A 16,382-nucleotide genomic window follows, 5' to 3' on the forward strand; every position below is an offset into this window, starting at 1 on the left:
TTTGTCAAATGTCTTTGAATTTTGAGAGTCCTTGATTTTTGAGATCAAGCATTCGTTATTTTCAAACTGAGAACAACTCAAAAAATAAACACCACATTTCTAAAGAACACACATTGACTTCAGAAGAGTATTTGTGTGTGTGTGTGTGTGTGTGTGTGTGTCCATGAGGTGAAGTCTCCTACCTGTGGCTCTCCCAGTAGGTGTTCCCTAATTCTGGGAGAGACTGTTCTCTCCCCTGCTGTTCGTCTGGCGTATGTCACCTGGTAACCACGGATCTTTCCATGCTGTCGCTCAGCAACCGGAGGTTTCCATGACACTCTAGCAGAGGTGGCGTTTAAGACCACCACATCCACACCCCGCGGCGGTGCGCTGGGCACTAAAGGGGCATTTGAGTAAAGGACATGTAGTCACAGCTGAACATTCCTTTCAGCTCACAGGAGAAGGACAAGGAAAGGTCAGGGAAAGAGGTATTGTACTGGGGTTCAATTATCTTGATAAATCCTTTGGGAAAAAGCTTTAGCCATGGAACGGGATCTGAACATTTAATCACCAGGGTGAATAAGCCAAAAATGCAAATATTTACGCAGATGGAAAAATTCTGAGAGAAGGAAATCCAAAGAGGAACTTGGGAGAAGTCAGAAATATTGCAACCACTAGGCTTCAAGGCAAATGTTGAAGGACTTTTGGGAGAGGCTCAGCTTCAGGTCAAGGGTCAAATTAAGGCACTGTCACATACCGTCTTCCTCTGTGCGGACCAATATTGGTAGGCTCTCAGGCCCTTGACCTGTGTCAGTGTGGGCAGCAACTGTCACAGAGTACAGGGTCCCTTTCTTCAGCCCCTCTATCCGGTACCGGAAACAGTTAGATGGGATGTTCGGGATCCTCTGCACGGGGTCTTTCTCCCGTTCCACTGCCACATATCGGATGGAGTATCCTGTTATGATTCCGTTTTCATCTGTGAGGGGTGGAGCCCAGCTGAGCAGAAGACTTGTGGAGGAGGGGCTTATGCATGTGACTTCCTGGGGAGGGGGTGTGGACTCTGATTGGGTGGTTTGAGAATTGGGTGGGTTTAATTGTGTGTGTTGAGGCAGCGGTGGTTAGTTTAAGTGTTGTTGTGGATGATAATGTGTGGAAATGAAATGAAATCAGAGGAAAACAAAAAAAAGACATAAAAGGACAAAATTGACACGTAAAATGTGGTGTCACACACAGGTAAAATAAAGCAAGACATCAAACTGCAAATGATCGTCCACATATGGTGAACTGAAATGAAAAACGAATACATTCAACGTAAAACTTACTTGTTTGACTCCCTCTTTCCAGATCCTTTCATTGAGTGTCTCATGTTCTTACCTGCTCTTTACACTTCACTAAATTTTCAATAGCCTGACAGCCGTTTACTGTATCTTTCCCAAACAACAAAGTCTTTACAGCCGAGTGAACAAAGGCAATGAAAAACATGCTCTATAAACTGTACTCTTTATGTCTAGCATGAAAAAATCTGATTCATTTAAGGAATCAGTTCATACTGATGGATTCAGTGAGTATGCAAGATTCATGACATGTGTCTGATACAGTTATAATTCATATAAATAAAAATCTAGGTGTTTTATAGTTTTATTAGCTGTATATATCTCTTTAATTATGTTTAATGATTCTGTTCAAATGCTGTCACCCCATTTGAAGTTCTTGTTTTTTTAAAGATACACTACCATTCAAAAGTTTGGGATCGGTGAGACTTTTTAATGTCTTTGAAAGAAGCCTCTTATGCTGCATTTATTTGATCAACAATACAGTAAAACAGTAATATTGAGCAATTTAAAATAACTGTTTTCTTTTTAAATATGCTTTAAAATGTTAAATGTTTATGTGTTTTTGTGTTTATCTTGTGTCAATTATGTTACCGCACCAAACTTTGCCTTTAAATTTGTGGAATTATCTCCCACAACTATGTAAGATACGGGAAATGATGTCACTTTCCCACTGATAAGATCTGAAGCACTGAAAGGTATGTGTGCTCTCTGAGAATATATTTTAATCTAAAAAGTTTTACACAAAGAGTTATTTTGTAAAACCTGTTCTGTTACCGTCAAACTCTGTTACCAAGGTGTTTGGCAAGCACTGAATTATTAAAATTGAATACGTTTTCAATAAGATACTGGAAAGAACTTCTGTTACTGAACAGTTTTTTTCCTTAACTTTTTGAAATGCAAAATGTAACTCCAATTATAGAATCACTCATACGTGTCTGTGGAGTCTGAACGGTGATTTCACTGGTGAATGCCCCCAGGCCGTGTTTACTGCGCGCTGCTAGTTGAAATATGTAGGTGGAAAACGGCTTCAGATTCTTCAGCAAATAACTGGAGCTTGGATCAAATGATATTTTCTGGAAGAGAGAAGTTTAAAGGAAATAGCATTAAACCAGACACTACAAAATGAAAACGTTTTGTATGTGTGTGTGTGTGTGTGTGTGTGTGTGTGTCTGTGTACGTGCCTGCTCTGGCTGGTCTCCAAGCCTGTAAATGAGCTCATAGCCAGTGATGGCATCTGTGCCGCTGTGAGCAGGAGGGATCCACGACAGAAGAATGCTGGTCTCTGATTTCACCTCTGCCTTCAGTTCTGTGGGCTGGGATGGGACTAGAAATGAGTGGAGGCAGGAAGACAATGCTTAGAGAATGATGCAACCGAAACAAAATAAGCTGCAATATTAGAATCTATAAAATAATCCCAACTTCACAATCTGCACACCTCCTGTCTTGGCAATGATGTGCAGATCGCTGGAAAGAGGTCCATCTCCGACTGCGGTAAAGGCAAGCACTCTAATATAATATGTTTTGTTGGGTGTCAGGTCTCGTATGTTTAAAAAATTAGCCCCTCGAACCATTTCCTTCTCCCATTGGCTCACAGACAGAGACGAATCCGACGTGTAATACACCCTGTACCCAACCACCTGACCGTTTGCTTCCTCTGGCTCCTCCCACTGCACCATCGCTGTGGAGCCACTCAGCATGCGACCTCTGACGCGGCGAGGAGGGGAACTAGGCGCCTGTTCGGCTGTGCGAGCTTCCACGGTCTGACTTGGTGGGCCACGGCCAATCGAATTCACCGCCATGACCCGGAAATGGTAGTGCGAGTAGGGGCTGAGTCCACCCACGCTGTAACGAGTTGTTGCTATGGCATCAATTTCTTTAAAGGTGTCGGTGGAGGAGGCGGGACGATACTGAATGATGTAATAAGAAACAGCAAGTGGATTTCCACTATCCCACATCAGAGTAATGCTGGTGGCAGATCGCTCCATGACAACTGGAGCTCCTGGAGGATTGGGGAGGGCTATGGAGTTGAAGAAGGAGAGAAATAAATTAGGGAACATTTCTACAAAGATTTACAAAAATTCTTATTCTTATTTTATAATTTACATTCATTAAAGAATCATGAAAAAAATGTATCACGATTTCCACAAAATATTAAGCAGCACAAACAATATAATATAATATAATATAATATAATATAATTTAATATTTTAATACTTTACTTTAATAATACTAAAATACTTTAATATTAAGATATTTTTAAATAAAAAACATTTATTTTTTAATTTGTAATACTATTTCACAATGTTACTGTTTTAATGTATGTTTAAATAATTGCAGCCTTGGTGAGCATAAGAGAATTCTTTCTGAAACATTTTTTTTTAAATCATACCGACCCCAAACTTATGAATGGTAGTGAAAAATAAAATGACTTACTTTCAGAAAAATGTAAATACTATTTAACTCATTTTCATTTAGTATCATGAAATGACATGACACAAGATAGTATTTAAATGCATTACAGACGCCCCTAATGCAAAGGTTGTAACAAAAGATAGACAGCAGTTATACTGCCTCCTATATAATAGCTAATAATACTTGCCAAATTCTGAAGCAGAAACTAAAGCAATTTTTATGCTTATTTCAGCTTGTTTGCTTAAAAACAAAATGAACAAACCTTTTGAAATCAAATAAATGTGTTTGATGTGCACTCAGAGCGAGTCGTAGCCTATGAAGAGTGTTCCAAGTCATTGACTTATCTGAGGTTACATTTTAGTTAGCCAGGCAAGAGACAGCAAGGCAGCTCACTAGGTTTTGGAACAACCATCGTTGGTTTCTTAATATTGGCTCCTCCTATGGAACTTATTGTTTAGCTAAATGTTTTTTTTTAATATAACATTAGGCATTTTCTTTGAGAGTCTTTTAACACCACTCCTGTGTACCTTTAACTGTGATCTGGGCAACAGTTTCAATAACTCCAAGTGTAGACATTGCCACACACGTGTAGTTGGCAGACTGGCGTACATCTGTGAGCTCCAAAACATTTCGCCCAATAGGCATGTCATCTTCTGGTGTCAAATCCTCGGCTCCCAGCATCCACTTGACATATGGCATGGGAACGCCCACTGCCTGACAGGAGATATTCACACTTCCTCCCGGCATGATCTCATAATCCATCGGTGGCACTGAGAACCGAGGAGGGATGCGACGCACTGAGGGTGTAAAAGACAGTGAGCCATTTACTAACTCATGCTAAAGACATTATTAATGCTACAGAGAGCACCGCTTCTAATAAGATACGCCCTCAGAGTGTTGTACGCTGCAGGTTATTAATGTGTTATGTAGAAGTTAGGGTTAGGCTGTGTCACCTCTTTAATGGGTCAAACTATGCATAATTGTTGTCAGGTGACTAATTACTAGAAAAAGCCATCAAATATGTATATAAATGTTATATAAAGAAAAGAAGCCATCAAATACAGCTGCCTGTGATCGAGAGATGCACATTAAAAAGTTATATGCATTTTTTATGCTAAACACTGTATTTGACATGTCAAAGTACATATTCTACAGTTTTTTATCATTTTATCATTTTTTTATCAAAGCAAATTTATCCAAGTCTAAAAATATCATATTTCATAAATATAATATAAGGTCATATATTAAGGTGAATTGTTGGAGTACAAATACAGGTGCATTTTGTTAAGGATTAGCCAAGCATTGGTAAAGTGTGCCAGATAGTGATAGTGAGTTTGTCTTTTCAATGTTGTAAAAGTTTTTAAAATACTGGCTTTTACTGGCTGGTTTATGAATATGCTAACAACAATACTGGGATGCATATTTTTTATTTGAAATGAAACTGTATTCTCTGTACATTTGTTACAGTATTTATTCATCTTTGTTAACATAAGTTAATAAAAATAAAACTGTTCATTGTTAGTTCATGTTAGCCAATGACCATTAAATCATTTTAACAGATAAACTTTTGATTTTAATAATGTAATAGTAAATGCTGAAATTAACTTTTTTTGCTGGTTATGTATTTTTCATTGTTAGTTCATGTTAATAAATGATACCTTATTGTGAAGTGTAACCCCTTTTTCGGTAATATTTGTAAATGATGGTCCTATGTTATATGTGATTTCTTGATGAGTCCAAGAAATATATAAAATTTTTTACTTCTATCTTATTTTCCTCTCAAAATAAAATCCCCACACTTTCCCAGCTTACAAATTGGGAAAATAATTTGGGAAAATAGAGAATTAACTTCACAGTATACTATTACAAACACACAAATAACCTAGGATGAATGTATGAAATAAATGGTAATTTTGTAAATTGTAACTGGACAGAAGTTCAAATGGGTACATGGCATTACTATGATATCATTTGCTATCAGCATAATGTTATGGAATGCGGTTAAGAAGGATCAGGTAAAATGTGGTGGATTAGTGTCAAATGACATATGCAGTATTAGGATCTGGAAAGTGAGTTAGACTGTCCAGAGGGAGGAAATCCCAGTGGAGGAGAAGGATTATGTAGATGTGAGGGTCTGAAACTCAGATTAGAGTAAGAAACAGAGCACTGGTTTGAAGAGCACTCACCATCTCTTAATTCTACACAGGAGTCCAGCAGTGAGACGTGAGCCAACAGGGAGAAACAAACAAACAATGACAACATGTCTAAGGTACGTAAGAGGCAGGGCCGTAACCACCATAGGCATTGAGGGGGACAAGTATTTCATTAGAAATGGACAAATTGCCCCCCCCCCCCCCCCCCCCCCCAAACTACTCAACTTCTTTGCTTTAATTTCGGCATTTTGAATTGAAAATAACTGAATGTGACGAGACAAGAAACACTTTTTCTTTTTTCTTTTTTTTTGACATATTAGACATACGAACAAGAGTGAATGTGTGCATATTTTTAAATAAAATATTATTTGCAAAGAGTTTAAATGGATTACTTCACAACTATATAGGCTACAATTAAACCTGGAACTTTTTTACCGTTCTTATTTCTACTTTATTCCCTTAAATTCATTTTTAATCCTTTAATTATTTAATTTCTTTAAATAAAAAGACCAAAAAAGAAAAGAAAAAACTTTGGTCCCCCCCAGTGTTCAAGACATGGTTACGACCTTGATAAGAGGAGATGATCTAAGAAGAATCAGACAGATCAGACTACAGAGATTTGCTTTGACATGTATCTATTCATAAGAATGTGTAGTTACAGGTTAAGTTTTTTTTTATTCTACAGCGCTCAAATAAGTAACTCAAAGCTGTACCTCTGACGTAAAGATTAGCTGGTGTCGAGTAGCGCGTTCCTTCACTGTTGGTTGCGACACACTCGTATTTACCCTGATCAGTTTCTTCACTCTGATCAATCTGAAGTGCACCTGGATACATATGCACATAAAAAGGCAAAACATTTACAACACAACGACACATGCACATACTTTGTCACCAGCCCAGTCCTTTGGATCGAATGTTCCATGTTCTGTACAAGTTAAGCTCTATCGACAATATCTGTGGCCTGCTGTTGATCATCACAGAAAATAATTTAACTCGCCAAACAAAGACATTTTATATACTGTATATTGTTTTATTTAAGTTAATATACTTACTGTAATTTCATATACTTTTCACAACGTTAGTAAGAGATTCTATAATGCTAGTGTAATGTCATATACAGTAGCAATACTTTCTAAGTACAAATAAAACATTTTCCCAGCTAGAAAAATACAGTCTTGCACAATCAAATTATTGGTCGAATCATGTGTCGGAAAAAAGTCCAATATAAACTAATGACATTTTTTTAATAAATGTATAATTTTAAACTAATCTATTAAAAGAAAATTATAAATCCTGCACACATTAAAAAAAAGTTTTTTGCAACGTTTCGGTCAGTCGACCTTTCTCAGGCTTGCCTTGCTCTATTGACATCTATTATGAGTGCATTACTGTACACACAATTTCTGTTTGTTTTCAAACTAAGGGATGAGTAAAAATTATTTTGCATGGAAAATCAAAAGTATGTCACAGATGCTGTCCATAGAGCTCAACAATTTTGTTAACTGTAACTCAGACATACCAACACCACACAAACTGGTTTACATGTAAATATCAGGACAAAATTACAGTGGCCAAGAGAGTTAAAACAACATATAAATCATCAGAGTATTTAGAAAAACAACTCTGCCAAGAATAAAATAAACAAAATATTGCCTTGATATCTCAAAAACAAAGCAATCAAAGTAAATGTTCTTACCAAAGAGAAACAAAGCAGTCAAGTCTCTTTCAAAAATGTTTTTTTTTTTATATATATTAATATTTAGATATAGACACAGACAGACAGAAAATACACAGGCTGTTGCACAGCATGTAGAGCAGATTCTAAAAAGGCTTCATTAAAAAAAAACAAGATAAAAATAATAAAAAGCCTGGTTTTTCATCCAAGTAGAAATTTCTAGCTGAAAAATGAAGTGATGTTTAATTAGAGAGAGAAAGAAGTGAAAAGATCCGCAGAGGGATCAGAAGAGCGTGAGAAAAACAGCAAAAGCAGGAAACATGTTTTAATTGGAATAAATTAACAGCATTTCAGAAAAGTATCAATATTTTCTGTAATGTTAGTAACAGTAAAATCGGTCACAGAAATTACTGAAAAAAATCAGATTTGGTCTATATTTTCATAATATATTATAAGTTAATTTAGCTAATCGCTTCTCTTTTCCCATCATTCATCTGGAAAACGCATAAAGGCCCCGATATACTTACGGCGAAGTTTAGGGGAAAAATATTTCAAAATATTAGTGAACATCTGATGCCGCCCATACTGCTGAGAGCAAAGTTTAGATGAATATGTAAATACATGCTGCGCGCTTTCCTCTAAATAATAAAATAAACACACAATGAAACTGAGACAGCAAGCATTTTAATAAAGCATAAGAAAAGTATCTGATCAAAGCAATGTGGATATGTTGTCACAAGTAAAGTTGTAAAGTTTACGGAACTCAAGTAAAGTTACGTCATGTTTATTTATATAGCACTTTGTACAATAAATTGCTTAAAATCAAGAAATACAACTTGATTTTCCACTATAAAGCAGCTCTCCAGTGTGTTCATGTTTTTCTTGCGGACGTCTGACCTCAACAGACTGAGCAGGAGAAATGACCCAGAAAAGATTTATACGAGAAAGAAGGCGGAGCCTCAGTGCACACCCACCTATTACATAATCCCCACGGACCAATGGTAGTATAAAGGTGTTTACCAGACGTAGCAAACTTTTCCGGAAAGTTCGCTTTGGCAAGCTGTTTTGATCTCCCAAAATGAACTCCAAACAAATTTCATTTCATCACATCAGTTCGTACTTCGATTTCGCTTGAAGTATATCGGGGCCTTAAGTCATCTCTGATATCTGATAATCTACAAAAAAAATTCACTTTTTTTTCAGTTTCAAGCAATGATGCAACCATTCAAAGTTTGGAAAGGGGACTAAACATAAAACTTTAAAGATCCCATAAAAATGTAATATTCAAAAAATTTAGTCCATGGCAGTTAGCTTTGAATTTGTTTAAATGCTATGCACTTTTAGAGGATACACACATTTTAAATGTATAGCCTTTTGGGACAACAGGCCAAAAACAAAAGATGACTCATCTATCAATTTTTGGTTAGAGAATATGCTATCTAGAATGAGAACAACCCTCCTTTTTAATACCTCGTACATACGTTTTATGGATGAGCCTTTCAATATGTCCTGCCCATGCTTCCTTTTTCAATAGGTAATACATCACCACAAGAAAGAAAACTGCATCAGACAATGTCATGGGGCCTTTAAAACCCATATTGAACAACCACTAAAGTAAATCCTCTTTAATTTTTCTCCCCTAAAGTAGAGATTTCAAATTATTGTTATCAACTCACAAAATTAATGTCTATTTGATTTTAATTCACCATGAAAATAACACATTCAGATAAGATCTGCGTAAAGGGGAGGTAGTTTTATCATGGCAACAGAACCCAAACATTAATCATGATAAACACAATCTCTGAAAATGACACGGTTAGTCAAACAATCAGAGAGAGAGAGAGAGAGAGAGAGAGAGAGAGAGAGAGAGAGAGAGAGGAAGACAGAGAGGAAGACAGAGAGGAAGACAGAGAGGAAGACAGAGAGGAAAAGGAAGAAAGAAAGAGAGCGATAAGGTGAGGATAGATGTGGTGGGTTGCTTTAGTCTCTTACCTCGGATAGGCGTACCCCCTGGATGTGTGAGAATGAAAGCAGATGGGAGATTAAAGAGAAGACGAGTTAGTGCAGCGAGGGAGAATGAGAAGAAAAAAACAAAGTGACAGAGAGAGAGTGAAAAGTAGATACAGAGAAAGAAAACAGAAAGATAGAGGGATAAAATAGAAACAGCAAAAATAAAGTGTGCAAGAAAGAGAAAGAGGGGAGGAGGGAGACTCTTCATGTCTTAAGTGCAAAGTGTGTGTTGAGATTTTATGAGATGGCAACAGAGGTCGTCTTAAGCAAAAATAACTGAAAATTTTCCGTCATTTAGCACGTTTTAATGATTATAATGGTTATACTTTATAAATATTTTCAAATATGATTACAATTTTACAAATAATTAAAAAATGCTTTAATAAAAAAAATCTGGTCTATTGTGTATCCCTATTTCAGAAACATTTTTAGCCATTCCCATAGTAAAATATGTGGTAAGTAACACTTTATTTCGATAGTTCACTGTAGACAATCTACTAACTATAAGTTAGTCATTAGTCATTAGAGTATTAGTACACTGTCTGCTTAATATCTGCTAATATTTATTTTAATGGTTCCCCAACAGACCTTCTACTTCATATAAGTAACTTTGCATGTGCATGTCAACTTATTATACTAACCCTAAACCTAACCCAGTCTACTAATACATTAATAGTTGACATGTAGTTGCAAAGTTACTTATAGTATGCAAATAGGGATTAGAAGTAGAGATGTGCCCGAAGTCGAATATGCTTGGAAAATAAATGACGTATTCTACGGAGCCTCTAAAGGGACATTGAGATGTAAAAAATACGAAATGTGATGAAAAAATATATATTTAAATGCTTTTGCGTTCTTTCGCAATTATTTATTTGGATAATTATATTGTGTAGAATTTTCGGGCATCAGGAAGTAGCTATCAATATGCAGGGTATTGAAATCACTTTTGGATGCGTGCTCGCTTTTCACTTTCCCTTTCGAATTCGCGATCACGCGCACTGAGAGGAGGGAGAGGCGGTACTGACACCACATTTTACAAGATAAGATATTTGTCAATGACGCTCAGGATCTGTTGTGCACCAAATCTTCTGACATAGTCCTGTCAGTTATCTCTCCTACTATCTTCACGTGACAAGTGAAATCTGATGTACTGTAATAATGTAACCGACTACCGCTACAAACCTAACCATGTCCCTTTAGGGGCTCCGTAGAATGCGTTTTCTGTGCCTTTGTGAATTCAGATTTAGGCTTCGGGCACAACCCTAATTAGAAGTAAAGAAAAAAAAGGAGGGGGGGAAGTGTTAGGTTCACACTTGTAGTTTGCTTCACACTTTGGAGTCTCCGAACCAAAAAAGAAAATTATTTAGTCCTGTTTCGCTTAGTGTTCACAAAGATACAAAACAAAGGGGAAAAAAACGCTTTTATGACATACATGTATATTTTGAGACGGAACTTACCGAACATCCAAAACAATGCGGTGTACTAAATGTGCTCCTTGTATGTGCATACATATGATGGTATTTTTACCAGCTGAGAACTCACAAAGAGCTTATAAAATGTGTAAAGGAATCAAAAGAGTGCCAGAAATTGCTCCGTTGCACACACAAACAAAAATGCTGCGAGGAGACGCTGTTTCTGATGCCTGTGCCGAACTGATAAACAACATAGCTCCTATAATGAGAAAAAACAGGTATGCTTGAGAATTCTTTCCTTTTTAGGCTTGCATCTTGTGACATCATAACATACTATTTTGGGTTCATTTATATGCCTTTGGTCCGTGTTCATTTGAAGCATTAAATAAGCTCACAAATGAACCACACTAACAGAGCAATCGCACCAGAGTTTGTTTTTAATTGAACCAAACCTGACAAGTGTGAACAAACCCTTAAAAGAACCCCTGTGAAATCTAAATGATTATTTGAGGAGAAAAACAATAGTTTATTATTATCGTTTATTAAATCAGATGACCAGATTACAAAAACAAAGAGTGGAATAAAAACAAAAAGCCAAGAATCTGCTACTAAAAAACAATTTCCACTAAAGTTATTGTAATATCAATATCTCAGCAAAAATACCAAGTGTTTGGTCATGACGGAAAAATGTACAACCAAGTCCTCTCAGTGACGCATAACGATTATTCGTAGCACAACCTCTGGATGACACCTGTTTTCTAAGAAAGTTGATCATGAAATTCATGGAAAAGAACACAGAGACTTAAGACAGGCAGACTCGAGCCCAGAGAAAGAGGAAAGCCAAAAAGGCCACGGTTTTGGGTGAAAAGCCACTGTAACATTCAGCATTAGGACATTCAAACCTATCTAGGCAACAAAGTAAGAGAAAGAAAGAGAGAAAGAGAGAGATCTGAAAGAGTGAGAAGGGGGTAGTGATGCAGGAAATCCAATGCCAAGGGCAGTGAGTGTTTGGAGAAGTGAAAGAGTGAGCTAGTGAAGGAGGGAGCAAGAAAACGTAAGTGAGAGTGGAAGCGAGAGGCTCAGTACCACACGTTAGAGGGGCAGCGCTCGGGTAAGGAGAACTATCTACTGTACGTGAATACTGTGTGTTAAACTATGTTCTGACTATATTTGTGTGGAGAGAGGGTGACTATATTGTTAGGGGAAATTCAATATGTACTGTAGATATATCATGCGCTTTACCAATAACGACATGTTTGTGTGTTTTGTGGTTGAATATGAGTGAGTGTGTGTTGTGCCTCAGAATAACACACTTACCAAAGGACTCTGTAGATTAAAACACAGAAAGAGAGACAGCACATTTATCACTTAAGGTCGTCACACAGCAAAAACAGTGTGTTTGAGACTGTGTGTGTGTGAAAGGACATTAGGCTACAGGATTTCTTTAAAGATGCACTCAGAGAGGTTATGCGTGTAAGTTTGCGGCATGGGATCTCATGGATTGTTTCATTGGTCTTGCAGTGACTGCGTTTCTGGACATTTAATTTTTCCCACTGTTATGTTGTGTCTTTTATATGTCTATTGTATTGTCTGGTTTCCTTGTTCCTTGTTTACAGGTACTTTTATAACTATGTTTTCTTAAAAAAATATAGTAATATATATATGTCGGTACCACATTGATTATCGTCCAATACTAGAATTTTTTTATTTATCGGTATCAGCCGATATTTTAATTGTGAATGCAATTTTTTGGTTACATTTAGATTACATCTACCAGCATTTAACACTCACTTAAAGTTACTCTTTAAAAGCACTTACAATTTAACTTGCACTGTTAGATCTTTTAAATCTTTAACAAATTTTAAAATAAATATCGGTTTTTGTACTGTACATTATAATGCTGTGATGCATACATTTATTTTTTTAGCATTTAAGATGATTTATTTAGAGTATTGATTTTTATTCATTTAGGCACAGTAGTATATCATTTTAATATTAGGCACAACATGAAAAAATTATAGGCTTTCCGGTATCGTATCAGCCGGAATTTTAATATTGGTGCATACCTATATATATATATATATATAAAGAAAACTTGCAACATTATTATTAGTATTATTTGTAACTTGTTTCAAGCTCAGCAAAACACAGCTGGTCATGTGACATCAACATGGCTGTCCCCATGAGGAGACCAGCTCCATGCAGACTGAACCATTTTTTTTATAAAGCTACTGATATGACTCTTCATCTCATGTGAGTGTACATAATTTAAAACGTATTTATAAAATGAACTATTTATATTTTAAAGAGGAAAATTAGCTAAGTGCACCTTTAAACAAATGACGAGAATAAGAGAACAAAGACTGCAAATCCTTCAGAGCACACACACCTGAGCGTAGTTGTTTGATCCGGCCATGAGTGTGTGTATCTATGGGGAGGTAATCTTTAAACCAGGTGATCTCTGGGTCAGGTGTTCCGCTGGCTGCACACAGCATGGTAGCGGTGCGAGAACGCTCCACCACCTTCAGCTGAGGACCCATATCAATATTAGGGAAACCAGTGGGAAGCTGGTCCTCTGAAATAAATAAATACAAACAAACATTACACTCACATCTCTGTTGATATTGGAAATCACCAAAACAAACACGATGCAACACAGGCACCTCCCCCATCATGAGTGTATACGCTCCCGCTGATTTGTTTGCTCCAGCAAACAATGAACAAGTGTGTTTTGGTTCTTGGTCTGATCCACTTTAACAGTGTTTCTCAGAAATCACTTACTGCACCAATTCCTGTAGACCGTAAACAGCCTGTACTATTATAGACCACAAACTAAAAAATAACTAGTGATGCACAATATACAGTAACTGTATCCTGTATATAAAAAGCAAGACAATTTTTCATTTTACAAAAAACAACAACCACTTGCTCATTTTAAATCTTGTCTGTAACATAAGCCAATAATTATTTTGTTCACTCATTACAAAAAAAATAGGTTTGGGGTTTGTCAAAGTTAACATCTCAATATAAGATATTAATTGAAATATACTAGGGATGCACAATATATCGGCCACCATATCGGTTATCGGCCGATATTTGTTCATTTTTAATATTATCGTTATCGGCCCAATACAAAAATTTGGCCGATATATTAAAGTCGATAAAAAATTGATTATTTCCTTGAGCTGAAACGCTTCAGATGCTGAGACACTGTTCGTCATGATGGTTTTGAATTGCTTGAAATTTGATAGGAATCACTTCAAAAAAAGGAAAATACAGTTAAGTGCAACAAGTTCTGTCATAAAGGCTGTCATATAGGTTACATAATCATATCGGTGCATCCCTAAAATATATTAATTAAATGATTTACACATATTTATCCAAATTTGATATTGTTGCTGAAGTCAGAAAATACAAAATGCATCACAATTATTTTATTCTATAGACATATTTGGTTTTTATTTCTTATTTAAAATTAGAGCTGTTTTTATTATATATAATATGCGGTCAACTTAATAAGTAGTACATATTTTCTAAATAATATAAAAAAAGTTAGCTCTGGCTTTAGTATAGTGAGAACAAAAAAGCAAGCTTTTGAATTTAGGAAATGACATATTTACAACATTCTAAACATTTTTAAATTGATCTTTATACATGAAATCATACAGCTGCTCTTATGTTTCAGGAAGGGGGTAAGGAGATCATCATATTTTGTCACTTAAAAAAAAATGGTTTAATGCATAATATCTGCAAAATTTACCACAAAATCAGCATAGAAAATGTGTAAAATGTGTAGATTCAGTGTTGGCCTATAGCTGTATATTGGCCATTATATTGATTATTGGTCACTGCATGAAAACAATTATTCTAATTACTTCTTATTGGTATTTCCCAAAATTCTGTGGTACTTCTCTAAAAATAGCAGAAATGCCATGTATCAGGCAAGCTTGACAGAAGTGCACTACAGAACAGAATTTTTGAAGAACCTTCCAGTCAGATCCATTACCTACCGCGGAGAACACTGAGACGTGTGGAGGCGCTGATCTCCCCCCTATCATTAGATGCCACACATTCATATATAGCCTCATCTCGCGGAGTCCGTAGTGGCTGCACTCGCAACACAGACCCTGAACCATCCTCAAACTCTATCACCTACAGACAGACAAAGAAAAATGTGTTAGTAACTTCCTGAATAGCTTGTGTGTATTTATAGACCATATGTATGGAATCCACTGAGCCAGGACAAATGTGTGAAATTACAGCAAGTGTACTATGGAATCTCACTTTAGTAGTGTTACAACCTCATATCGCTGACGCTGCTTGCAGCAAATGTGTAAGCAAGCTGTCTGTACGGTTTGTGTTTGTGCATTCGGGGGTCGGGAGTTTACCTCAAATCTCTGGTTGGTGACTTTTTTGCCTTTTCTGCTCCATGTGATTTTGGGTAGTGGATCTCCTGTGGCTTGACATACGAAGGAGGCCACGCCCCCCTGAACACCTATCTGATCAGTGGGCATACGAGTGAACCGAGGAGCACCTGCCAAGAAGGACAGAGATTGGTGGTTTGTATAAGGTGACCCATAATTAACTATGACTGGGTCAACACAAGCCCAGTTAAAGGGATAGTTCACCCAAAAATAAAAATTCTGTCATCATTTACTCACCCTTCAATTGTTCCAAACCTGTATGATTTTTTTTCTTTTCTGCTGAACACAAAGATATTTTAAAGAATATGGGAAACCAAACAGTTGATGGGCCCCATTGAGTTCCATAGTATTTTTATATACTATGGAAGTCAATCAACTGTTTCGTTACCAACATATCGATACAAACATCATCTTTTGTGTTCAGCAGAGAATTGAAATTCATACAGGTCTGGAACAACTTACTTGAGTAAATGATGAAAGAATTTTTATTTTTGGGTGCAAGTGCAAAAGTGTCTTGAGGATGGAGAAACTCTCTTCTAGTATTTAAAATCTCCAGAATGAATATGAATGCATCCATACATTATTAAGTTCTAGTTCTCATATAGAGTAGGGTAACTTAAAGGTAGGGTTTAAAATGAACAAGCGACAAATGCACTTAATATAACAGTATAATAAGTTTACTGCATTTATGCATATGTCATGACATGCACAGTTAAGCCAACAATTATTTTCATGTTTTAAATGCTATTGGTTTAAAAAACAAACAAAATAAAATATAGAATTTTGCATTTAAGTTATTAAAACTTTATGGACCAATTGGCAAGAAAGTTTTACCTGCATTTGGCGCTTGTTAATTTTAAACCCTGCATGTAGCCCTACATGCAAGCCGAATAATTATTTTTACATTGTACCAAATACTAAAATTCTATACTATTAAATTAAAAACTCAAATCAGTCGTTTTAAATAAAATAAAACAAAATGG

The 16,382-nt window shown here is 36.2% G+C and overlaps 1 protein-coding gene across 1 annotated transcript in view; it reads right to left on the reverse strand.

The window, feature by feature from the left end:
* The window catches only part of ptprdb (protein tyrosine phosphatase receptor type Db), an 83,863-nt gene that overhangs the window by 28,009 nt on the left and 39,472 nt on the right, over positions 1 to 16,382 (reverse strand). Inside the window, exons 6-16 of the mRNA XM_082164415.1 lie at positions 15,364 to 15,509; positions 14,986 to 15,127; positions 13,365 to 13,550; positions 9,546 to 9,563; positions 6,592 to 6,702; positions 4,253 to 4,522; positions 2,749 to 3,330; positions 2,495 to 2,637; positions 2,245 to 2,386; positions 737 to 1,039; positions 183 to 376 (exon numbers count right to left, since the gene is read on the reverse strand). Of these exons, the coding sequence (XP_082020541.1) occupies positions 183 to 376; positions 737 to 1,039; positions 2,245 to 2,386; positions 2,495 to 2,637; positions 2,749 to 3,330; positions 4,253 to 4,522; positions 6,592 to 6,702; positions 9,546 to 9,563; positions 13,365 to 13,550; positions 14,986 to 15,127; positions 15,364 to 15,509 (2,237 nt within the window). The remainder of the gene's footprint in view (positions 1 to 182; positions 377 to 736; positions 1,040 to 2,244; positions 2,387 to 2,494; positions 2,638 to 2,748; positions 3,331 to 4,252; positions 4,523 to 6,591; positions 6,703 to 9,545; positions 9,564 to 13,364; positions 13,551 to 14,985; positions 15,128 to 15,363; positions 15,510 to 16,382) is intronic.

The sequence above is a fragment of the Leuciscus leuciscus genome, assembly GCF_965113295.1.
Source record: "Leuciscus leuciscus genome assembly, chromosome: 3".
Classification (NCBI taxonomy): domain Eukaryota; kingdom Metazoa; phylum Chordata; class Actinopteri; order Cypriniformes; family Leuciscidae; genus Leuciscus; species Leuciscus leuciscus.